A 27737-nucleotide genomic window follows, 5' to 3' on the forward strand; every position below is an offset into this window, starting at 1 on the left:
TAAACTTGTCTTCACCAGAATAAACAAAGGTAAGACATCTCCATAAGTAATAAGTAACATATAAATAATACATGTTTATTAATAATATTAAAAAGTAAACTAAAAACCAGAAATAATTTATAAAGTCTAGTTGAAAAGAGAATTGATGGTTTATATTCTAGTTCCAATTTTTCTTTTCTAATTTAAATTAAAATTAAAGTATAAGTATTTTTTAAGTGTTTGCCATGTACCATCTTAAGTAAACCACAATTCTCTTTCAAAAGAGAACTGATGGTTTATATTCTAGTTCCAATTTTTCTTTTCTAATTTAAATTAAAATTAAAGTATAAGTATTTTTTAAATGTTTGCCATGTGCCATCTTCAGTAAACCACACTTTAGGAAATAGTCTCATCTCATTTGATCATCTCAAGAAATCTCTGAGTCAGATAACATTATCTACCTTTTATAAATTAGAAAGTATATTTCTAAGACATTAAGTAACTTAATCCTGGTTTGCTCCTCCCTTAATTCTTGATTTTCAAAACTTGTCTGGTCTTCAATGTTCCTGTCTTTAAGACAGAGTGTAACAGTACAAAAAATATCATGCAATAGCTTATGATGAAATAAAAATAAATAAAGAAGGGGTAACTGCTGTGAGTTCAGATAATACTCACTAGCCTACGTGCTGGAGTAGAGAAGACAGACTTTCAATAAGAAAGGAAATTTGAGTTGGTGCTGAGAAAACAGATCAAGACAAAAAGTATATGTATTGCTTGAAACAGCATGAGTAAAAGTAAAAAGGTTGGAAAACATGAGATGTGTTTGAGGAATAGTGGGAAAGAAGGAAGAAAAGGCTGTAGCCATGCTGTAATTAGAGAATGCCAATAAACACTTAATCATGACAAATATGGGCAGAGTTGGAGAGTCGGCAGAATGATGGAGGCAGAAGAGATAATGAGGGTCTTAGTTAGGGTGATGATGGTAGGAAAAAGGCAAGAAGCAATGTAAGAAACATTCTTTCTTGACACCTTAGATGAGATTTGGATCCCTGACTCAGTCCCTTAACACAATACATTACTTTTCACAACATTTGTCACATTGACGATGATCTATTTAGTATATATATTTTCCTTGCTTTCCTTGTGGAACATTCCAGGAAAGTAGGGAACTTGCTTGTGTTTTCACCATTGTATCTCCTGTGTCTAACAAAGTGCCTGGTGCATAATAAGTGCTCTGAAACAAATTTTCTAAATACATGAATAAAAAAAGGAATAACGAAGGAGACAGAATCTGTAAAAATGTGACAGGTGCTTTATAGGCTAAGCACTTGAAGTCAAAAGTAGCTGGAGATTCGAGCCCAGGGAACTTGGAGATATCTCTAAGACAAAGGAAGCATTTGCTTTAGAGTACCCCCTTCTTTCATTTTACTTTCTATTTCTCCCCTTGTCTCATTATAATTTTTTTAAATTTATTTTATTTATTTATTTTTGGCTGCATTGGGTCTTTGTTGCTGTGCGCAGGCTTTCTCTAGTTGCGGTGAGCGGGGGCTACTCTTCCTTGTGGTGTGCAGGCTTCTCATTGCCATGGCTTTTCTTGTTGTGGAGCACAGGCTCTAGGCACGTGGGCTTCAGTAGTTGTGGGTCGCGGGCTCTAGAGCGCAGGCTCAGTAGCTGTGGCGCACGGGCTTAGTTGCTCCACGGCATGTGGGATCTTCCCGGACCAGGGCTGGAACCCATGTCCCCTGCATTGGCAGGCAGATTCCTAATCACTGCACCACCAGGGAAGCCCCTCATTATAATTTTAAGTATTCTTATTTTATAGTCTCTTATGAAATTTTCACTAATGAATTTCTTAGAGATTTAATATAATTTGTTGATTATTCCTCGTGGTCAATAGTGTCCACGTGAGGGTTCTTTGTAAGCTCCTCTAAAGCAGACAATTTTTTTTTAAAGGAAGTGTTGTTGACATTTTCTATTTCAGTGTATTCTAGGAGGTTTAACCTGTGCCTTGGGGATTTCTACATCCATATAGAAAGTGAAAGGGGTAATGGTATGTTAATTTTTAGATCTGTTCAAGTCGTGATGGCTCTGGAAAAGATAGGAGTATATATGTCAAGTAAGCAAAGTAATGAAAAAAAAACCCTTCCTCCATTCATTCATTTATTCAACACTTTTGAGGGTTACTATGCACCCACCGTATTTCTAAGCAATGGGAATGTAACAATGAACTAAACAGACAACAATCCCTACCTCATGTTTACATTTTAGTGTAGGGAGGAAATAATAAGAAAGATAAATAGCAACATATATCATCTATTAAATATTGATACAAGCTAAAGAAAAAAGAGAACAGATAAATGGAATATAAAGTGTTAGAGTGGTTAAATTTTTTGATAGGCTGATTGAGGTAAACCTCATTGAAAAAGTCACTCGAGTAGAGATCTTAAGGAAATGAAAGTAAGCTAGAAGGATATATGGGAAATGAATATTCTATGCGAAAGACTATGGCTGGCTTGTCTGATGACATTATGGAGGTCAGAGTAGCTGAAGCAGAGTGAGAAGAAAGACAGTATAAAATAAGATCAGAAAGGCAGAGAGGTGAGTGAAGGGAGAATGTGGAAAGTAGAACTTGTAAGCCTCATAAGCTATTGTGGGCAAATTGGCTTTTGCTGTGAATGAGGTTGGGAGCAATTTCAGAGTAGTAACACGATATGAATAATGTTTTAATAAGGTCATTCTTGCTGCTGTCCTGAAAATTTTGACTGTAGGGGGTCAAGGCTGGAAGCAGAGATAATAATTAAGAAAGTATTGCAATGATCAAGTTTAAAGGTAATGGTAGCTTGGACAAAACTAATGCACATGGAAATAAAAAGCAATGGTTGGGTTCTGGACATATTTTTAAGATAGTGGATATGGGTATGAGAGAAAGAGAGGAGCAAGGATGACTCCAGACCTATTGACATGAGCAACTAGAAGGCTACATTTACCACCAGCTGAAATGAATTTTGTGGATAGAGCAGGTTTCTAGGGAAAAATAAGAAGTTTGGTTCTGGACATGTTAATTTTGAGATATTTTTAGACATCTGAGCGGAGACATCAAGGGAACTGCTGGATATACAGGTCTAGCATTTCAAAGAAGATATTGGCATATAGCTGGTATATAAAGCCATGATCACTAGCTGAGTTACTGAAAAAAGCTCAAAACCAAGTCCTTGAGCACTGCAACATTTACAGTTGTCTATTTAATATATAGTTTCCTTACTGAATGGTGAATTCTGTGAAAACAAGGGACAAAGTGAAAGTAATACAAGAAAGTTGAGAATTTATGCAATAGAAGTGATTAGAATGAATTTCTACCAGATTTAAACTGGGTAGGAAAAGTAGTAAAGCTAGGAGAGAGGTGATAACCAGAAAAAAGATAAGATCAATGAATATAAGATAAGGTAGGGGTCAAAAGATCATTGGAGTCAAGGTACATACAGATATCTAAGGCTTGTATTGGATTTTATATGGTTAAAATGTTTATCAAATTTAACATCAAGTATTTAATATGAGTCAAACAATTACTTATTTTATTCAATCTTAAAAGAATTCTATGAGGTGGCTCCAGTCTACACATAAGTAGACTCAGAGAAGTTAAGGAACTTTCTGGACGTCGCTCAACTAACAGTGGCACTGTGTGAATCCAGCCAAGGTCTGCCTCAGAATCCCCTCTCCTGACTACAGATGGGGGCAGGGTGCCTGTCCTTTGGTACCAGTCCTCTTTCCCTGGGGCAGGGACTTTAGCTCCTATGAGCATGCTAGCTGTGTGAGGGATCAGAAAACCCTCTTCTTATTCTCTGTGTTCATATCCCTTGATGTCTTTGGTGAAGTATTCAGTGAAGTCTTCGTGAAAGTTCCATTCTGTCTCACAGGAGTTGAAAAGAGTTAAAGAGAGGTTTTATTCATGATAGGGTGAAATCATGCCAGGAAGCAGTTCTACCCTGGGTCCTGCCAAAGGAAAGAGAATTCAGGGGAACTGAGCTAGGGCATGGATCCAGTGCCCCATCTTCATAGTCTCATAAAAGTACTAGTAAAGTAGATGATTAGCAAATTAGCAGTTGGAATTGCAGAGCTGAAGATCCAGAGGAAGATGATAACTAGAGGCATAAATTTGGGAGCTATCCTCATGGTGAAGATAGAGGAAATAGATATGTTCTTACAGCCACCTGAACTCAGGAAAATGTCCAGCCAGTGAGAGAGATAAGTGTGCAAATGTAGAATGGAATAAACACTTTGGGGATGGAAAACAGCATAACCACTCTGGAAAAGTCTGGAAGTTTCTTGAAAAGTTAAACGTGTATCTACAACATGTCCCAGCCATTCTACTCCTAGGCATTTACTCAACATAAATGAAAACATATGTTCATTTAAAGATAGTGTACAGAGTTCACAACAGTTTTATTTGGAATAGCCAAAAACTGGGGGAAAAAACCCAAATGTCCATCAACAGATGAACAGATAAACAAACTGTATTATATTCATACAATGAAATACTACTCAGCAATAAAAAGGAATGCTATTGGTATGAGCAAAAGCGTGGACAAATCCCAGAATAATCAGGCTAAGTGAAATAAGCCAGACTAAAAGAGCACATACCATATGATTCCATTATGGTTCCATTTATATAAAATGCTAGAAGATGTAAACAAATCTTTAGTGACACAGAGCATATCAGTTGTTGACTGGTACTGGACAGGGTGAGAGGAGGGAAGGTTTATGAAAAAACACAAGCAAACTTTAGGGGATGGTAGGCGTGTTCACTATCTTGATTATGGTGATGATCTACAGAGGGAGACATATGTCAAAATCTATCAAATTATATACTTTAAACATGTGGTTTATCATATGTCATTATACCTCAGTAAAGTTGTTAAAACAAGACATAAAAGGATGCTTGTCATCTAAATCTTGAATATATCTGGTTTTCTTAAAATGGGAAGGGTTTAAAACAGACAAAATGACTTCATAAAAAAGAAGTATGAAATAATGAAGAAAAGAAGCAGAAACTAGGACAATTTAGCCAAAACTTCTATTTTTTTTTTATTCTATCTCTACCTAACTTCTGTTATTCTCTTCCCTCTCACCTACAGCAATTTTCCTAATGAAATTTCACACCTGTCCATTTCTGACACCATTTAACATTTTAGGAACAGTGAAAGTATTTTGGCTGTATGTTTCTGTCTGGCCTGCATTGCAAGTGGATCAACAAAGAATTTAAGAAAACCCAATTAATTCTGTTTTCCTTTTCCATTTTATCTAGTTTGGTTTTGGTATAGAAACAGGCTTAACCATGGTACTTACTTTTGACTTCAGAAATTGATTTTGACTCTATTTTTCGCTGTTGCTTAGGAAACAAAGTTTTCAAAGTCTATAAACTAGTAATCTCAGCAATCTTTGACAGACGAACTACTCCAAGAGATCTTGGGAATACTTTGTGCTCCCTTTCTTTGTCCAAATGCAAGGAAATTATTTGCAATTGTTTTCCCAATTTGGAAGGAATAAAAAGAAAATGTCACTAAGGATCATGCATGCAACAATACATACTAGAACCTCATCCCATTTTCCATTGAGCATTTAAAAGGGCATATTTGAAAATATATTCAAGGGCTTAATAGCAAATCTAAATTAGGACTCCATATCCAGGAACATTTGGGAATTTAACTGCATCATGTTGGAAAGTCTTCCCTGATGGGGAAGGACTTCTTCAGATTCAGGTATGTGGGCCAAAATGATCAATTTGTTTCCAGTTGGCACAGCTCAAATTACATTCTTGACTCAGTAACACTGAGCTCTTTCCAGCACATCCATTAAGGGAACTTGGCTCACGTTGAGGATGTCTGTAAGACCTAATGTCTATGAGAGCGACCATAACCATCACCAAGGGAGTATGGAACACTGGGTTCTGAGCAGCAGGGCCTTTACCTCAGCCCTGTAACTTTGCATGAAAAGCCTGCTGAGCAATCCCATGCCAGAGATCTCTGGGCATTTGGATAGTACAAATTCAAACTCCCTCAGCTCATTCACGGAAGCTCCATGGACACATTTTAAATAATTTTATTTAGAAACATGAATAAGTAGTTATCCACCAGAAATAAAGAATACATAGCAAGTAGTTAGTTATGCAAGGAAATAATGTATTAGAATCAGGTAGGCTTGACACAGACATGTTTTCACCCTAAAAAGACATCAGTGTATGGTGCTTTTTTCTAGCAATGTTCTAAGAGTCTAGCTCATGTAATTCACATAATGATGATAAATAATACTTATCAATTATTTGATATGTACAAGACTGTGCTAAGTGCTTTACATGCAGTTTATACCTCATCACAACTTTGCAAAGTCAGGTATAGATCTTCTATACCTTTCGGTATAAATTTTCTAATGGGTCACTGTTTTAGTCCTTGTGCTTTAAATATACCAAGAGCACACCCTCCTCAGGTCTTATGACTCGCTCTAGCTTCTGCCTGGAATTCTCATTCTGAGGTAGCCATAGGATCACTCCCTCGCCTCCTTCAAGTCTTTGCTAAAATGACACTTTTCCAATGAAGCTTTTTTTTTAGTTGTTCCCTTTTTATTTTTCAAAACTAAATTTATTAGCGCCTAACATCATTTTCACTTATTTATTTCCTCTCCCACCATCCTCATTAGAATGCAAGTTCTATGAAGGCAGGGAATTTTACCTTTTTTTATTTACTAGCTTGAATGATGCCTGGTCCATTATAGGTACTTATCAAATATTTGGAAGTGATAAGTGGAAATGATGAGGCTTTAAGTAACAACCACTTGTTATCATAAACTAGGCTAAAAACAAAAGCAAAATCTTTAAATAAATCCTTGTTCATTGTTTAAGGTTAACTACTAGTTGTGGTAATAAGTCATGTTCAGATAATTTCATCTAAACTTACTTTGCAAAGCAAAAGGTTAAACAATTTAAGTGGGCAATACTTATGAGTTTATTAGCAGGTATTAGGTGCAAAAATAATATGTGACATCCTAGGCTTTGCTTTCCTGAAACTTCCAATCTTGGCAGAGAAAAAACAGAATTTGAAACAATTAGAAGGCAATATATTAAATAGTTATTTCTCATTGATTCTATTTACTCATGTAACAAGTTACTACCTTCGTGTGCAAGATATTTTGGGTGAGGTCCAGGAGGTATAGAAGTGAATAAGAAGTGAATAAGAAGTTCCCGACTTCAAGGAGTTCACAATCTGGTAGAAGAAGTAGGATTTACTACAAGATAAAACTTGCTCAATAAATAAAAACTTGATAACTGGAATAAAATGTGCTAAAATTGAATAAAAAGATAAAATACTTTGAGAGTTCATAAGATGGAGAAATTCCAAAGACAGTATATTATGAAGCACTAAACCGTAATCAAATGCCAAACTGTATGGCAGAGACAAAAAAATGCTATTGACTATCACTCCTGCAACTGAAATACACCAGGGATTTTGGTAAGCTTTCATGCAAAAATAACATATGCCAAGACTCATATTTCTCTTAGCTCCCTGTGAAAGGGCACTGAACATTAAACAGAATACAATACTGAATGATGTTTCCAGCTGTTTCTGAGAGCAATTTCATAACCTCAGTTTTGTTCTTCACTCCCAAGTTTTACAAACAAATTAAAAAGAAAGTCTAATATTAATTTTCCAAAGGTTAAATTTAAATTCATGCAAAATTGATGAAATACAACAAAATCTCATAAACGCAAGTTGTCACATCATATGTGAAGTATTACCTTCCAAAAAAGTAGAGACAAACAGAATGCCATCTATATTTCAACTATTTGTCTTATTTTTTCAGATGGTAAAAGTGCTGCTAATTATTGTAGAAAACCTAAAAATACACAACATAAAATAAAAGTAAAATTTACCTGTAATTCTGGTATCTACCTAGAAAACTGGTATATTTCCTTCTGTGTATAGGTGCACATTTAGATGCAGATGTAGTGATAAATGTAGCTACTGGTGTGATTACTGATAATAAATTGCATAATGTTTTAGCCATTATTGTGAGAAATTGGACCACCATTCAATATGCTTCACATACATGATTTCTTTTGGCTGCATGCTATTCCATTTCATGGATGTGACCACTATTATAAACAATGTTATGATAAAATAAGTATACAAAAATGTTTATTTGCTTTTCTGATTATTTCCCTAGGATGAATTCCTAGAATAAGATTAAAATGGTGAAAGCATTTTGAGACTCTATAAAGTGTTGCCAAATTGTCTTCCAAAATGTTACATGATATAAATCCCGTCCAGCAGAATCATGGAGTGATCATCTTCCCACACTCTTGGCAACTGGAGCACTGCCATATTCTTTTCCTAATTTGATGCACATTCATATTTTTTATTTACGTTGTTTCAAATATTGATTTAGAATGTTAAAAAACTTATTTGAATTTATCTTAATGTTTGTTAATTGTCTAGGATGTTGCTGATTTTTATATTGATTTGTAAGAGCTCTTTATAGTTTATATATAACTGTTTTATTTGCGGCTTTGCAGCTTTTTATATTTTAAACGTAGTATTTTAAAATTCTTATGTAGTCACATCTATTTTTTTCTTTGTGAATTCTTCTATTGTATTTATTATTAGAAAGTCCTTCTCAAAACTAAGACCAGTTAAATATGGACTTTTCATGGTTTTATTTTTACATTAGCCTATTAATACATATGTAATCACCTTGGTGTCTGATAGAAATAACTGATCATGTTTATTGAGTGAAGAGTATTTGCAAGCAGTATACTACATTAACTATATGAATTATCGCCTAGTTAATTCCCATAACCTCCTTATAACTATTACTTATATTAATAGTTATTGGGAATAACTCCTACTGTCCCTTTTTATATGTGAGGAAACTAAAGTTCAGAGAGATCGATTTGCTTATCCAAGATTACATGACTAAGTAAGTGATGTAGCTGGTGTTTGTTTGAACTCTGTCAGCCCCTAGAGCCTGTTCTCTTAACTACTCTTTATACCAATATAGAATGGCTCTAACTTTGTTTCTTAGCAAATTATCAGCTTTCTGAACACCAAGTTTTGAATACTCTATCTGTTCTTTCTTTGATTTGTATTCATTCCTTCATCCTATATGACCTTATTGTTTACACTAAGCTCTATTTCACAGTTAGCCATTCTATTGAATTGGCCTGTCTGCCAGTTCTTGTGTCAGCACTGCACCATTTTTAAATTGTTACAGCTTTGTAATGCTTATTAATGTATGCTATTCATGCATATGTGCAGTAGGACAAATAGGGCATTCATTATTTTACCCTTTGACAACTAACATTACTCTTACCATCCATTTATTAGTCTAAGCAAACATAGAATCCTTCTGTTAGGTTTAAATACTTTATTATTTGGTCTAGGATGAATTGTATTAAATATTGAAAATTTTTAATTTTTTTCAATTTCACATTTCATATGCAGGAATATGGGTTAACTTATATTTATTCAAATACCCTTTGACATCAATCAATAAAATTGTATGGTTTTCTTCATCTATATCCTGCATAGATAGTACTAGAGTTATTCCTAGGTATGTTGTACTTTTTGCTGCTATTGTAAATGGAATATTTAAAACTATATTTTTTCTTTATTGGAGTAATTAGGGAAGCAACTGATTTTTTTTAATACCTGTCTTATATTAGGCACATCTCGAGTTTTGGGGGAAAAAAGGAATTAATCTTCTATTGGATATGTCTCATTCTGTTTCATGTTATGTTTCAGTGCTCAGAAATTTCAAATAATGTTAAAGCATAACACTAACAATGATTATCTTTCTTTTCCCCCAACTTTAATGGGGATTCTTTTAGTCTTTCAACATTAAGTATGAAAAAGATTGTAAGTCTGGGATAGCTGTTATTTACAAAGTTAAATATGTAGCCTTTTACTTTTAGTTTTCTAAGAGTTTTTGTCAGGATGAGTGTTGGATTTTATCAAATGCCTTTAACATATATTAGAATGATACTTTTTTGTTTATTTAATTTTAGATGTTATGATTTATGATAATAGATTTCTAATTAAACCACCTTTGCCTTCCAGGGATTCATTTCCACTTATCCTTCATAGATGATTCTTCAATTGATATTAATTTTTGCTGGGTGTATTTTATTTAAAATCTAATCATTCTTACTTATTAATGAGAATAGGTCATAATATTATTTTTATGCTTGTCTGTTTTGACATCCAGATAATATTAAATTTATAAACTGAACAAATAAATTAACAAATGACAAATTATACTTGGAGGATGTACTAGATAAGCATTCCAAGAACGAAAACTTAATATTTATACAATACACAGAATCAACTTAGGTATCATATAGCTCTCAAATTAGTTCCCCTCAAAATAGTCACCAATGTTGAACAGAGTTTTAACTTCTTTATGCCTCAGTTTCTTCATCAGTGAAGTAAACAGACTGAGCTGAATGATCCCACAGGTCTTTATTACCTCTAAAATTCTATGATCTCCAATTAATAATATCAGCATTTTCTTACAGACTTCTTACCCATCAGAGAGGTGAAGCTCCCACTTATCAAAATGACTCACAAGCAGTCAGGAACTCTAACCACAAATTGAACCACTTACAGCCTTCCTGGAAGTGACTGCAAGAGGTCCTATATCCCTGTTTTCCTCAGATACTCTCTTTAATAACTATAAAATAATATTAAAAAAAATTTTTCCCATGATTATTTAATAGTGCAAATAAATATATGCAGAATTAACTGACAGATATAATGACAGCTGTGTTTTTAGACATACATATAAATCTAATTTTCTAGAAAGCAGAAACATTATTCAGCCTCTCCAATGTACTACTTGTCCAACAACGGAGAAATGACCCAATGTTAACAAGCGAATACAGTCATCCTTCTTGCACAAGCTATAAAGTCATGATTAATCATTTTTCTACGCTTAGGGCAAAATATTTATTTGTATTTAGAAGGATGTCAGTTTGGTTCCACAGAAATAAGAATTACAAATGGCTTAACTATGTAATACTTTTTCTTTTCTTTAATGCTAAAGTGGAAATGACTACATCATCACCCACTAGGGACTAGAAATGCAAATTTTCAATAAAGTGTCTTTACTTTAACTTCAGCTGAGCAGAACTGTTACTGTACTGTCCTGCTTAACAACTGGCCCCTATCTTTGTAGGAACAGTCACAGAATCTACAGAGTTCAGCAGCCCCACCCATAAAAATCACACACGTGATCGTTTTTGCTACGAAGAAAGAATATTGTACCAAATCCCAGCAACATAAGGGCTAACTCTGGGAACTGTCAGATGCATAAATGGGGGTAGGTATTTGTTATATAATGTCCCAATTTACTTTTATTGGTTACAAACCTTCAAAGAGATAGAATGTCAGAAGAGGAAAAAGACCAGAGATCTCTGAGCCAGCCCACTTGCCTTACAGATGAAAGATCTAGGTCTCAGAGAGGTTCAGGTCTTGTCCAAGGTCACACCCAGGAGCCAAGCCAGGTCACAGACTTTGCTCTCTACTTCCCAGTGTAATTTTCTTTTCTCTATTACCACACAGTGTCTGTTCCTCGGACAGAATCACATTATTACAGCATTCCTCATTGGATGCATCCTCTGAGAACACAGCTGCTCTGAATAAGGACAGCTCAGGAACAAGGGGTCAGGGTATGGCCCATTCTCTTCAGAAATTTCAGAGAAGTTTGAAGAGGAGGAGGAAGGGTATAAGAGAAAGAGGTGATAATTCAAGAGCTTGAGCTAAACTTATTCTGAATGAAATTAAAAATAGATAGGGAAAATAATGCTGTATCAGAAAATGTCTTCTCCCAAAATAGATGAATGGATAAGATGTGAGATACACACACACACGTACACACACACACACACACACACACACAATGGAATATTACTCAGCCATTAAAAAAATTTTGCCATTTGCAACAACATGGATGAATCTAGAGGATATTATGCTAAGTGAAATAAGTCAGAGAAAGACAAATACCATAAGATCTCACTTATATGTGGAAACTAAAAAGCAGAACAAACACAAAAATAAACAAAATTAAAATGGAAAAAGGAAAACAGACTCATAGATACAGAGAACAAACAAGTTGTTGCCATAGAGGAGCGGGTAGAAAGTTGGGGGAAATAGGTGAAGGGGATTAAGAGGTATAATTCTCCAGTTATAAAATAAATAAACCATGGGGATATAATATACAGCATAAGGAATATGGTCAATAATATTTTAATAACTTTGCATGGGGACAGATGATTACTAGACTTAGCACGATGATCATTTCATACCATATGCAAATGTCAAATCACTATGTAGTACACCTGTACTAACATAATATTGTACATCAACTGTATTTCAATAAAAAATTCAAGATGATGTACAGAAAAGGGACTTGGTGCCATAAGAGTGACTAACAATATACAAATCTCACTTACAGACCCTACTAGATTTACGATCACTGCCAAAACTCACAGAACATTCCAGGTGGAAGGTTTTTGGCTGTTGGCATGGCCTTACATCTAGAATATTGTAGTGAAGTTATTCCAAATAGGACACCATCACACATCGATCCATTTTTATTACCACAGCCCCACAGCAGGATATGCTGCCTGCTTTGGTAACTCGGAGTTCTTTTGTACAACGAACTGTGATTACTTCATAAAGGTCAGTTCTCCCAAATTCCTGTAAACCATGGCACATCAACCCACCAAGATCATAGAAGCAATTAAAAGTGTTTAACCGGGAAGGTTGCCAGGACCAGATGGCTTCTGCCAGTGGGCTTTTGTTTTTGTTTTAAACTGTGCAACACTAGGGAAACAGCATTTATTTGCCTCATATCTATTTTCTAGTGGGTTCTTTTTCACATTTATAAAATAATGCATTCATCATAGGGATTCTCATTACATGGACATTAGAATGTGGGTCATAAGAGAAAATAATAGAGACTCTCTCCCCCTACCCCCCATGTCCATTACCACTCAGATCAGCTCAAAGTTTGCCATATATACTCTAATAGTATGTATGCATATAAAATCCTACTTCTGGAAGTAAAGGGTTCTTCAAGAGCTTTTGGAATTAGACTATAGACTATAGGATAACCCATATATGGGATAACCCATATATTAGGAAAGGGGTCAGAAGACTTTTAAGATAATCATTTTGTGCTACAAAAACTACTCTGCACCCCTAATTTTTGTAGTTTACAACTACCAAACACCACCACTTATTATCAATAAGATAACTATATCAGATAACTTATTTAACTGAGATAACGATGCTGCTTAGAAGCTTATTTAAATCATACAAACGTAGGGTTGCCATGGATCAAATCCTGGCTCTAATTTTTTTTTTCAATGAATTGACCTTGGGAAAACCATAATCTCTTCTGACCTTTGGAGACTATTATTATCCATAATTAAAACAGTATGATATTTGCACATTTACTTAAAGTACAAAAAAAAAGGTTGAGAAAAAGACCCAAATATATACATTGATTTGGTGTATGATAAAGTGACATCTCAAATCAGTGAGAAAAAAAATAAATTTTAAAATAGTATTGAGACAACTGGATAGTCACATGGAAAAAGAAAAAATTAGATCAGTACCTCACACTGTACACTAGAATGAATTCCAAATGGATCTGAGAGCTGGATGTAAAAAAGAAAAAAAAAAAGAGGAAAACATGATTAATTCCTTAAAACATAAGAGAGGAGAAAGCTTCTGTAAATATAACTCAAAATCCACAAGCAATAACATATATACATACATATGTATGTGTATATATATAATATGAGCAATAAAACCATATACATGTATATATTTACATTTTTCAAAATATGAATAACAAACTGTAAAAATATACTTGCAACTTAGTTCACAGGCACAAAGATCTAATACTTTAACATAGAAAGAACCTCTAGAAATCTGGAAGAAAAATACCAAAGGCCCAAGAGAACAGTGGACAGAAGACATGAACAGACTGCACCCAAAAAGAAAGACAAAAGACCCTCAAACATATGAAAAGACGCTTAACATCACCTATAAGAGAAGTAAAATTCTACTAAGATACTCTTTCCTATTATTTTATTGGCAAAAATTCCAAAGTTTGATAACAACTTAGTTGACAAAAGAAGCAGGGATTCTCATATAATTGCTAGTGGGAGTACAAAGCATTAGATCTCCTATGACAGTGCATTTGACAGTACCTAACAAAATTACATATGTGTTTTCCCTCCAATCCAGAAATCTCACTTCTAGGAAACTACACTACAATCATGCCTCTATAAATACGAAAGAGCATATCCACAAGGTTATTTGTGACAACATTGTATACAACAGCAAGACACTGAAGAATTTCAAATATCCAATCAACAGGGAATTTGTTGAATAAGCCATGGTCATCTACCCAATAAGGTGCTATGTGGTTATAAAAAAGAATGAAGAAGATCTCTGTAGACTGTTATGGAATAATTGTAAGTATACTTAATAAGTGAAATAGCAAGCAAGATGTTTTTATCTCATTAGAAAGGAAGAAAAGAATAAACACACACACACACACACACACTTCATTACTTTTGTGGTAAGAGATGCCAAGTGGTAAACAGAAAATAATAATAATTGGTAACAATGTAAGCCCACCAATGAAAATCATTTTGTCCATTATAGAATCTTTTATTTTTAAACTTGCTTTATTACACATGTATATATGTTATTTTTAGTATATAAAGACTTTTAGATATTCTTAAAAGCTTTTAAAGAATTGCTTTAGTGTGTGACTATTTTACTTGTCCTCTGGTAAGATAAGATTAGGCTTCAGTCAATACTTAAGTATTTCAAAAATTATGAATTATAATTATTTTAAGTAATCCAATTCCTTCTCAAAAGTATCCCACTTGGACAATGAATTATATATGACTACACCTACAGGGGAATGGGAGAAATGGAAAAAAATGGAAGCAATACCTCTCTGCTATATCTTTTACCACAGTTTTTACTTCTGAATCACGTAAATGTACAAAATAAATAAAATTTAAGGGAAAGAAAACAATAAATTCTAACAACGCAAACAAATTCAAACAACCCAGCCTGTGTATCAGACTACTAATTTAATCCCAAAGAGAAAATAATTATTTCAAGTGACTTTTGAATACAGTTTATCTTATTTTGAGTGCATTCTAAGGAAAAAAGTTGAACTGCAAAAACCCTACATTTTATTCAATAGTTTCATTGTTTATTTGTATTATTAGTGTTATAATTTTGAAGCTATTTGCTGTATAATGTAGAATAAAGCAAATAAGTAAAAATATTATTAAGAAAACAAACATTTTTAGTGTAAGAGAAAGGAGTTATAAAGTCAAGGAATTTTAAGGAAATACTATGTAATGTTAGATTTGAATTGGAAATATCATTATCTACTCATGACATTCGAAAAAATATATATATTCCCTATCTGTTCACTAAAAGGGCCTAAGAAACAACACCCCAGTAGTCAAGAACATAACTAGCACCAAGATCTTGCTTTCTAATTATCATTTTCTACTGAAAGGAGACAGAGTTCCTTGGAGAGATGACTGATTTTATACTTGGGGCAGGAAAAGTTCCAGAACGTGAGAGCCAATTTGAAGGGTTTCCTCTTGACCAAATGCGGACATCAAAGAAAATGTTGGTACTTTTTTAAAAATTGAAAGAGAACATTTGCCATCCTTAGAGTTGATTTTTATACTAACTCCTTATTCTAAGGGAAATGTATTCAGTCATCCTGCATTCACATAAGTAACATCTTAAGACAATGAAGGGAAACATTTTTATAGAAAAATGGCCTGTAGAAGAAATAACAGAATTAGAGCAAGTGAGCTACAGAGAGCAAATGTGGCAAAATGCTAACAATTGGTGAATAAGGTAAAGTTGTATAATGGTGTTTGTTTCCTGTTCTTTCAACTTTTTTGTAGGTTTTTAATTATTCAGAATAAAAGTGGGGGGAAGAAAGCTCAGTGTTATGGGAAAAAGCTGAGGAGATGATTAGATTAAAACATACTAAAGATATGATACAAATATAATTCATGAATCATGATTGGATCCTGGTTTGGAAAAAAAAATACTATAAACAATTGAGGAGGATAGTTGGGGAACTTGCATATGAACTGGATATTAATAACATTAAGAAGTAATTATTATTTGTCTTTTGTGTGGTAATGCTGCTATGGTTATGTAGGAGATAAATACTGAAGTCATTCTGTCTGCAAGTTACCTTCAAATGGTTTTGTGAATTCTAGCTATCTGCATAGATCAGGGAAGATAAATTAATAGATAAGATAATTTCATAAATAGAAAGATAATACACATTTGGCATATGGTTAACAATTGTTGAATCCAGAAAGTATGGGTGTTCATTATATTATTCTTTCAACATTGTACTGACTTTTAAAATGTGTCTAATAAAATGCTGAAAAAATTAAAATTAAAGACAATATTGGGGGGTTATAATAGCATTACATATAAATAAAGTATACAATTTGTGTACATGGTCGTGCCATCTTAAGGTTCAGCTTCTGAATAAATGTTATTTTACCCTGTTCCTCTACTATCCTGTATTTTATAACACAGAATGCAATTAACATAGGAAGGAAATTGGGGATGCCTTATTGGATTGAGTGGACAATTTTGGGTTTAGTGAACATGAGATGAAGAAGGCTGAATTACTATAAAATGGTCCCTTGACTTCCATGTGTGTTAATTGGATCTTGTTGGCTAGTTCTGTATTTCCCAAAGGAAGATAGAAATGTTGATTTTCCTACTCTCTGTTCGAGTCCTTCCATTTAAACTCAGCCAAGTGAAGAATAACAATAATCCTCCCTGTGCACATCCCCTCCACACACCAAACCTCCCACGTACATACCGGTGATACACTAATTTAACACACCGATTAAAGACTCCATTTACCATATTCGTATAACTTTGCCTTTAGCTCCCTTACTTCCACTGCAGGCAGAACTGCTGTTAGTATTTCAGATGAGTACTTTGTCAATCCTTTCAATTTTGCCCATCACTGAGTCCTTGTCCTAGGATTAGACCAAGACATGTTTTGGCAGTTTAGCTCTTTCTTTAAAGTACTGTGTTCCCCAAATTTACTTATGTTAAAATTTTTTTTTTACCAAAAGGTGCTAAACTATTTAGAATATATATAACTCAAAGTTTCATATATTAGATCAAGTTCTGGGTTCTCCTTTGTTATTTTGTTTTGCTTTAAAATTTTAATCCTTGCCATTTTGCTTTCCAGTACTATTATATTTTGCTCTGGAGAAAAGAGAAAAAGAGAGAGACTTTGAATTCATAGATTAATTCATAGACGTAAGGAATTATTAAGACATTTGAATGAAGTAGTAAATTCTTAGTTCACCTTTAAGTTACAGCTGATATATTTCCCTTGCAAGTCTTCCCAAACACCTAGACAGGGACTAAACCAATCTATACCCCAGGAACTAGCACATTACAAGGACTGGTAAAGACTCATTAAATATTTCTTGAATGAATAATGTATCCATCCCTACAATGTTTACCATACTATGGTATAACTATTTCAACATATCAGTCTCTCTTCAATGGATCTAACATCGAACGTTTTTATCTTGGTTGAGTGAGATGATGAAGGATAGTCTTGGGAAAATTAATCTGGCAAGAGTTTCCAGGGAGAGGGGTAAATTTGAGGAAGAACACATTGAAGGAATAAGGAAGACTAGCTGTATATAATTTGTATGTAAAGCTACAGAAATTCCTTTAGAGCCGAGGATTGAACCTAAGATCAGGACAATCCATTCCTATTCTTAGAACATTAGGCTGATGGCACAACGAAGCCCAGTGACTTACTTGTGTGGCCTTGGAATTAAAGTTAAAATTCAGGAGCTCATTTAAACCTTTAAAGCCTTAGCATAAAAGTAAGATATTGTATGGGAGCTATTTCAGTGGCAACAAATCTTTGTAGCGGAGATTTACATTGCATGATTGTGAAAATTGCTTTATTTTCATTCTGTATATCGTAGTGAGTCCACATTGCCATCATTAAATATTTATTCAGTACTTCTGCTAAGTTGCTGTAGCAAAATGATTTTTTAACATCTCTTCCTATCTAATTATAGACAAAATAGATAATATGAATATAAAAGGGCACGAACACAAAGCAAATAACATTCATATTGAAATATTTACAGCTTTATTGAAACAGTCACATGGGGAGAGCTGTATGAAAAGACAAAGTATATAGAAAATATGGTCTAATGAAAATAAATGAAATGAAATATAGAAAGCACAAGTGTTGGCAAACATAGTTGAACCCAAATACATAAAGATAAGAGTGAAATAGAAAAACTGGAAAGTGAAGTGCCTGGGGATTAGTGAGGGTAAATCAAGGAGGGTTTCAAAGAAGAGGTGAGCGTAAAGTGGACATTCACTTAAGTAGACTCCACTTCCCTCTTCTTATTCACCAAAATGTTTACAAGAATCTTTTCTGTGTCAGCCATGCTGGGTGCAAAAAATGCAGATATAAATAAGCCATTGTTCCTATTGTCTAGGAGTTTAGAGTCTAAAAGAAAGGCATAAAAAAGATAATTGCCATTCAGTGAGGTAAATGCTTGGGGGAGGAATCTGGAGTTAGGAAAGACTCAAGAAATTGAGATCTGAGGCTGAGTAAAAGTTTGCTGGGCACAGAAAGCAAAGAACAGCATTCTCACAAAAGAGACTGCATGTGCAATGCTTACACATAAGGGATTTATTTGTATAAATAGTTAGGACCATACTCCCTGGCAGAAGCAAATACATGCACAAGTCAATATCTGCAGATGAAGTAGTAAAGTTCGAGTATGTGCAGAGGGATGATGGAAAAGGCGTATGAGCAATTTGGCAGAAGGCAGATTGGAAAGGACTTTTTATGGTATACTGATGATTCTGGACTTTATTCCGTAGGTAATCATTAGGTAAGTGAAGGTTCTAAGAAGGGACAATCAGATAAACAATTCAGAAGCCATTAATATATGCAGTGTTAGGACAAGGATGGGACATTCTAAGCACCTTCCATTTTTGTGCTTCTGGGTGGGTTTAAGGGTCAGATACTCAGCTCAATAGCACTCAGAAAAATAGGTGTTGACGAGGTATTTCGGGGACATTCAATCAAGGTCAGGTTGTGGGAATATGACTATACTAGCAACTAAAAAAAATAAAAACATATTTTCTTCATACTTTCCCATTAATATTTATCTTCAAATTCCTGTTAACTTCAGAGATCACCACTGGATTTTGTCACAAATTAAAATATTTATCATTAGGAATATTCAATCAAGTATCACAAAACCTCATTCCTGCCACTCAAGACTTAAATTTGCAAAATATTAAGAGCCTCGAGCCAGCCAGGAGATGTCCCAGACCTAGGGTGACAGTAGTGCAAAGGCTGGAAGGACCTAAGCATTAATGTAGTCTAATCTCTACTTCACAAATAGGGAGATAGACATCCAGAGTTGTCATATGACTTGTCTGAAGTTCATACAACTAGTTTTATAGAACTAGAGTTTTAAGTTCTATCTTTTGATTCCCTGTCCAGTGCTTGTTCTGCAACACTGGACTGCCTCTCTTCAAGTCATTCTTTAAGGACATGGCTCTGTCCATTAGGATAGTATTACAGTGTCCTCATTTTGAGGCCACTAAAGCCTGACCCACAAATAGCCTAGGTGAATGTAACAGCATTTCTATATCTTTATGTCCAAGAAATACACAAAATGCTCCATGAAATGAGCATGAAGCTTCCTGGAGGAAAGTGTACAGTTGTCTTTTACAAAACACTGTGCCTGGGGAAGGCAAATCACCCTAAAGGAGACTGAACATATGCTCTGAAAATCCTACTTGACGTCATTCACAGAAACTGCACAGTAAATACGCAAGATACAGAGAAGTGACATATTATTTTTACCAGGTAATGTCAAATGAGCAGAGAAAAGTAAGGATTAGCTCTACTGGAAGTAGTCTAAAGCCATTTTCTCCAGGGGTAATTGAAGAAAAACCCCAAAAATTAGCATATCCAGTGAGGCGTGCTTTTGAAGATACTTTGCAAAACAAACTCTCTGAAAAGCAAGTTGTTTCCCCGTCTCCTTTACATTTTGAAGAAATGGTACCAAATACCATAAGACGGGGTAAAAGAAGTTTTCTAACTTGATTGCTCCTCTAATCATTCTCGATATTTATACCTTAAAAGCAAATATTTTTCCAAAGTTTGATTAAAATGTTGATCTTTATGTCTAGGTAAAACTCATCTAGCTGATCCACCATTGGTGAGCTATAGACTTTCAGCTCTACCTTTGAATGAGGTGGTAGAAGTAGTTCATTCTCATATTTATGATATCCTGCGGCGATGGGCAATGGGCATGCTTCTGTGGAATTAGTAGCTTCCAACTGGGGTAAGACTCTCAAGACCTCTTGTTCCATTTTTCTGTGCTCCTCTCAATATCACCTTTCTTTAAACCCTATTTCTGATCCTCTGCGTGTTCCTTCACTGTTGCAGTGAATATGCTGCTCAGTTTACAGATGCACCCAGCACACAGTAGGTGTTCATTAAATAATTATTGCATGCTCTTAAAGGGATGCTACCTAATTTAATCCTCACAACAATGCTTTGATGATGATACTATTAACAATTGTAGATACTATTTATTTTACTCCCACTCTGTGTCAGATAAGGTACTGAAAACTTGACATATATTCCTTTTATCCTGTGAGGTAGAATTCTCATTCTATAGATGAGGCAACAGGCTCAGAGGAATCAAGTAACTTGTTCAAGTTCACATATCCAATAAGTATCAGATTCTAAGTACAAACCTGGGTCTTACATTAGCTGCTGCTGCTACTATTCTACTACTGCTACTACTATTAAGACTACTACTACCACCAGTAGCACCAGTATTTTTCTTTTCTTTGATCAAATTGGATGAGTCCAACTTCTAAACAATAATCTTCTTGAGGGGTGGGAGCAAGTCTTATTTATATTTGTTGAATTCAAGTGAATAAAATGGAATCAAAGGGAGGTCACACTAGCCTTTCCCCTATGAGGAATGCCTTTGTCTAAATCTTTCTACCTCCTTTGTGCTAGGATACAAAACCAAAATAAAGTTAAACACAACTTAACGGAAATAAAGTTAAAGACAATCCAACCACCAAGTCTTTGATTATAGTTTAACCTTCATTTCTGATGACAAATGAAAAAAATGACATTTGCTGTAACCAGAAAGTCTGCTAGATATGACCAGAAAACAGAATTATGAGCCGATAGGGCACGATGAGCTGTGACAAGATGGAACCAATAGGTTATTTTTTTCTTGGCTGGCATAGCCTGGCTTCTCTCCAATACAAGACTTGTGACATCATCTCCTGTCTCCTCTCCTCCCAAACCATCTTGTGGAAGTGTATCTCATTTTAAAAAAAATGATTATAGCACATTTTTTTTCTCTTCACAGTACATTGAAACATAATGTTCTAAAATGTTTCTACTTGTCTTCCATAAGATTGAAATCAATAAGAGTTTGTGAAGAAATATTTTTTCTCAGTCAAACGGAGATAATCTGGTGGGGGAGGGAAAGGCATACCTCCCATGAAACTGCTTTTAGCCCTAGAAGCCCTTCTGTTTTACCATGGGAACTGCTCATAGGATGTTTCGTATCTAAGGGAAGTTATGAGGTCTCAGGGCTATTTTCTGGCAGTTGCTTGAATTTCACTCTTTGCTAATGGGTGTGCTGGAGTTGGCTCCTATAGGCGAGTGAGAGATAATTGTCTTGTGAGCTAGTTGTCAAAATGTTGGTAGCTTGAAATCAGTCATGGTGAGAGTATTTACACCATGGATATCAGCAAATGCTACAAATCAGAGCCTTTTTTTAAAGAGCCTGCTTATAGCACATCATTGCATTTAACTCTGGTTATGAGGACCTCTATCACAAACAACTAAAATTATCATGAAATAGGAAGGCACTGGGCCACCGTATATGATGGTGCAAGCCGTTCTGTGCCCCCAAGGAAACTACCTGAGCAAGGACTGAAATTCAGCCCACATTCTGGTCCCTGAGCTGTGTGCCTTGGCGTGGTGCAGTGATCTTCCTGAGGAGGATGTATGTTTCCATTTTGCAAAAAGCTCCTTTATGAGCTAGCAGTGTCTCTGTATACATCAGATTGCATACGTTCCTACGCTGATGCTCCGCAAGTCACCTCCAGTGTCACAATTGCAAATTACGTCAGTCATGTCATTCCTTCTGTGCCCTTTATTTCAAATTACAAGGACTAAAATTACTGATTGGTTAAGGTTACCAGTGCTCTGAGGATAGCCATTTCTTATTTTATAGATGAATATCCTGTATTTCAGAGAGGTTAAGAAATTTGTCCAAAATTGCATAGCTAATAAAAGAATAGGAGTTCAAATCTCCATGTATCTGTCTCTAAGATCTCCCCAAACGAATAGTATGCTGACCAAACTATGGCACATATGGAAATTATTTCTCTAGAATACAGGTTTCTAGGAAAGTTTTAAAACTTGTGATGTAAAATGAATACACAAAATGCATTTCACTTTTTAAAACAAAGTTTTAATCATCATTTTAATGTAGTTATTATCTGTGGTGTAATTCTTATCATCACCCTCATTTTATGGAGGAAAAAAATCCTCAAATCAGAGAAGTTAAAGAGTTGAGAATTGTCCATAAACACTGAAAAGTCTTGGCATTCATCCATACTGAACACCATTAACAAGTAACATATGTAAAGAGTTTTAGTTTACAGACATTACCATATTAAAGAAAAACAAAGTAAAAGTGTGTTATGTGATTTCTGAGGCTAGGTCATAAAAAGGATAACACTTCTGCCTGGCTCTCTCTCTTGGGACGCTTGCCTTTGGAACTCATCCTTTATGTTGTGAGCGAGTCCAGGCCACATGGAGAGGCCACGTGTAGATGTTCCAGGCTACAACCACAGTTAAGAAGGCAGCAGACAGCCAGCATTTACTACCAAACATTTGAGTGTTGAAACTTTGGATGATTCCAGGCCCTGTGAGTCTCCTGGCTGAGACCCCAGACATATGAACCAGAAACATGTCATCCTTGCTGTGTCTTATATGAATTTCTGGTTACAGAAACTATGAGATAAAAACCATGAGTGGCAAGTCACTAAGGTTTCAGGTCACTAAGGTTTCAGGTAATTTCTTAGGCAGAGTAGAAAATGAGTATAGTCATCACTGGGTAGAGAACAGGAAATACTAGCAGACAGAACCTAGAACCATGCCTGGATCATAGTGGGGACTCAACAAATATGTGCTGAATGAAGAAAAGAAGCCCAACAGAAAAATAATATAGACTTCTAATTATCGTCTGGTAAGGATCATAACTTTTCATGATCAATATATTTTTTGTCCTTTTCTTGTAAATGATAAAAACTCCCCCACAAAACCACTGAGAACACTATTCCTAGGATGAGAAAGCTCTGCAAATAACTCAGAGTAAAGTACTTGTAAAATCTCTAGGGATTAGAGTACAAATACATAAGGCTGTTTTGTTTTGTTTGTTTTATTTCACATGAAATCCTATTCAAACAACATTCTCTAGCCCTTCAGTGGGAAAAACTTAAAGGTGAATTATGTGACCACCTAGAGGGGTGGGATAGGGAAGGTGGAAGGAAGATGCAAGAGGGAGGAGATATGGAGATATATGTATATGTATAGCTGATTCACTTTGTTATAAAGAAGAAACTAACACACACACACAAAGAAATATATGAAAATACCCCTCCCCCCCAAAAAAAGGTGAATTAATTCATTTGTATTCTTGAGAGAATATGAGTATTACAGTGCTCAGCCAGGGATACTGGTCTAGAAGAATCAGTATATAGATGAAAGAATTTGTACTGGAGTTAAACCAAGTTTCAAATTCTGATTCTACCCCATCTTAGCCCTGTGGCAGATTTAGTGGCTGTTAACACTTAAAAAATAGTTTTCCTATCCCAGGCACCATTTTAAGTAATATATATGCATTAACGTGTTTAATACGTATAGGAACTATAAATCATTGTTGATCCTGTTTTTATCCTGAGGACCCTGAGGCCCAGAGAAGCTAAGGAACTTCAAAGCAACACCGCTAGTAAGTGACAGAAGCAAGATCCAGGTTCATGCTCTTGAGTAATATGCCATCTGTAAGCCTCCATGTACTCAGTAAAAGAGGTTAATAGATGGGCGTTATTAATATTGCGTTGTTCATTATTATGGATTTTTTAGGAAGCAGTGGTAAGAATATCACAGTGGTAAAGAGCATGGACTCAGGTTCAAGTACTGGAACCACTGACTATGTGTCTTTGGGCAAGTTATTTAATATTTCAGGGCTTCAGCTTTTTTTTTTTAAATATAAAAATGATATTAATAGTAAGGCCTGTAAGAGTTATTTTATAAATGAAGTGAGATGATACATGTAAAAGACTTACAATAGTGTTTGGAATATAGCACACAATAAACAATTTGTTTTTTACCCATATTGCTCAAATATACTTAGTTTAAAAAAATAAAATCATGCTATACATTTTTCTGTCACCTGCTTTTTCTCCATATGATAGCATATCTTAATTAAAGTACATCTGTCAACATTTTCATTGGCAGCATATAATTCTAATGTATCACTATACTATAATTCAACTAATTTCCTATTGTTAGACATCTAGGTCTTTCAAATTTTCTTGTCTAGTGTAAACAACATTGCATATGAACACCCGTATGCACAAATGTCTGCATAGTTTACCTTAGGTTAAATCCCTAAGACTGAAACTTCTAACTTCATAGTCACATAATTTTAACAATAATGAAGGAAATCGTATAGAGGAGTTAAATGACCTATTTAAAATCTTTCAGAACCAACGTGAGTTCCCTAATTAGAAAGAATAGCCTCCAAAACCACAGTTACATAATTACATTCTTTTTCTCAATGCAAAGATTTAAAAGGGACTAAGGCTCCTCAGCTAGTAAAAGGCCAGGCTAAATTTGAAACCAGATGTGTTTGATTCCCAAACTTCACTCTTTAACCCATAAAAGGTGATGTGTGTAAGGCATCTTCTTTACTTAATAATATAATCTGAAAACTGGCTTAGGTGCCTTGGCATATTCAGATGAAGAGATTCAATAGACATAGGTATTGAATTCTTTGCATCCTGGTGAAGCACTGCTCTTTTTATTTATTATACTTCTAAGAAATAAAAAAAAAACATGCTACATAAAAGGACAGTCTTGATGGAAAACCTTATTTAAGTTTGCTTCTAAGAGAGGAAAATGTATCTTTTTCAATAAAGACTGATGTTTCTAAACCCCAAATATCACTCATTCAAATACCCATTACCACCACATGGTCAACCCCTTCATCAATATTTTAAGAAAACAACAAAACTTGTTTTGGAAAATAATTCTTTCATTTTTGCAGTAAGTTGTTTCATCACTAACAAAACTAGATAAATGCCCTTAATTAGGACAGACTACTTCTCATAGGTTTGAGTCAAGAGATGCCAAAATGAGTTCTTGGATGGTGGCGTTAAGGATCTCTCAGGTCTATCTTTCCTAATGTAAACATTTTCTTCCCTTTATTCTATCCCACTCTTGTTTATATACAATTTAGTTCAATTAAACAATCATATTTATTTCCAATCAACTAATTACTTTACTCCTTAATGTTTTGAGGGTCTGCTATGTCCTGGAAATAAAACCTGAAGACAATATAGTCTCTTCCTGTGAGAAACTCCTAGTCTAACAGATGGATAATGTGATCTTCAATTTTTTCTGAAATATAAAATGCCTTACAAATTCAAGCTAGGCTTAAAGAGGTGCTATATATTGTGGTGAAAAACTGGAACACACACAAAGGAAACACAAAACATATGCTAACCGAAAAGAGGTGGTAGAAAAAATATTTTTAATTGATGCCATGGCAAATTTAAATTCTACAAATTACTGTGGGACTTTCATATAATAGAATGGAAGGCACAGTTTAAGTGCATCCACATTAGGACCACTCAACATACTAAAAATATAATCAAATGTAAGTTCTATATCATAATTGCCATAAAGAGAAGCAATTATTTATCTTAAGGGGGGAAAAAGTCTATTGGCACTTAAGGAACAAAAATAGCAGTTTGCTGTTTAATGTATCCTCCTTTTCTCATTTCTCTATGAGAATCTCAGAACTTCATTTCCCTTGTTTCTTAAATATGTATACTTCAAAAAAGAGCTCAGACTCTTAAGAGATGTTTTGCTCACACTCTTCCCATCTTATATATTATTTCATGGACACAATGCACGGAATGAAAATGATTTTAAATGAGTCTTCATTACACTCCTTACCAACTTCATAGAAATATGGAAATCTATGATTTTAATATCTTTTTAAAAAATCATTAACACCCTAGTCTTTATATGTATTTATGGTCATTTTTCCTTTTTGCAGCATGACCATATTACTCTTTTTTTTTTTTTTTTTTGTGGTATGCGGGCCTCTCACTGCTGTGGCCTCTCGCGTTGCGGAGCACAGGCTCCTGACGCACAGGCTCTGCCGCCGTGGCTCACGGGCCCAGCCGCTCTGCGGCATGTGGGATCTTCCTGGACCAGGGCACGAACCCGTGTCCCCTGCATCGGCAGGCGGACTCTCAACCACTGCGCCACCAGGGAAGCCCAACACCCTAGTCTTTAAATTGTTTCCTGTACCCATGACTCTTTAGCTATCCTTATAATGCTTTGTCTTATCTACAAAAGCAAAAGAGTGAGTGATGTTTGCTCTATAGCTGGTGAAAGCTGTCAGTATACATGGAACTGTGATAAACTCCCATGTTCTGGTCAGAAGGCTGTTTACTTCCTGAGACTTACACCAGTGAAAAAGTCAGTGGATGAGATTAGCCATCTTTACTGAGGGAAAATATGCTTCCCAAATCACATAAGAGGTGCAAGGGCCTGGCAATATTTCCGTCATAGGAAACAGGGTCTAGTTTCAGGAAGATATAACTAAAATATAATGTTACAAAAGAAAGCTATAGACTGTGCTAATCCCATTATTGGTATCCAGCAGGTCAAAGAAATAGTGATTAAGTGCCTAGGCTCTGGAGTCAGCATATCTGGGCTCAAAACTCAGCTCTGCTTCCTACTGACAAAAATATTCACCTATTCTCTTTGGCTCATCAGTATCCTTATACATAAATAAAGATAATAAGAATTCCCTCATAGGATTGTTCTGAGGATTAAAAGAAAGAAAATACATGGAAGTAAGTAAAACAAGGCCTGGAATATGGCTAACACTCAATAAACAGTACCAGTTATTATTAATTTTTTGACTGTCATTTAGATTTTTACTATATCTGGATTTCTAATTGCCTTTTTTCTTTTCCTATATCTTTCCTTAATTTCAATTATTTTCAAACACTATATCATGTTTTTCTTGCCTTATTCCCAATTATTTTTAAACTCTGCCTCATAATATGTATTCTGTCACATCTTCTTTCACCCAGAGGCTTCTTACTAGAGTTCTTTGGTCATCTGAAGGAAATTGCACAAGTTTTTCTCTTGTCCTGTTTTTGCAAATATTGCCCATCTCTCAGAGTAGCTAAGAGAATTTCAGGATGTAATTTACACTAATGGTAAATCAATGTAAATAAATGTAATTTACA

At 34.8% G+C, this 27737-nt stretch overlaps 1 protein-coding gene across 14 annotated transcripts in view; it reads right to left on the reverse strand.

Moving 5' to 3' along the window:
* Positions 1-27737, reverse strand: part of DLG2 (discs large MAGUK scaffold protein 2) — a 2011757-nt gene that overhangs the window by 946187 nt on the left and 1037833 nt on the right. For 11 of the 14 annotated variants that reach the window (XM_067750569.1, XM_067750576.1, XM_067750568.1 and 8 more), the window contains one exon: positions 13649-13690. The exons of the other annotated variants lie outside the window; for them this stretch is intronic. In XM_067750569.1, the coding sequence (XP_067606670.1) occupies positions 13649-13690 (42 nt within the window). The remainder of the gene's footprint in view (positions 1-13648; positions 13691-27737) is intronic. 14 annotated transcript variants of the gene reach the window in all.

The sequence above is a fragment of the Pseudorca crassidens genome, chromosome 9 (assembly GCF_039906515.1).
Source record: "Pseudorca crassidens isolate mPseCra1 chromosome 9, mPseCra1.hap1, whole genome shotgun sequence".
NCBI lineage: Eukaryota > Metazoa > Chordata > Mammalia > Artiodactyla > Delphinidae > Pseudorca > Pseudorca crassidens.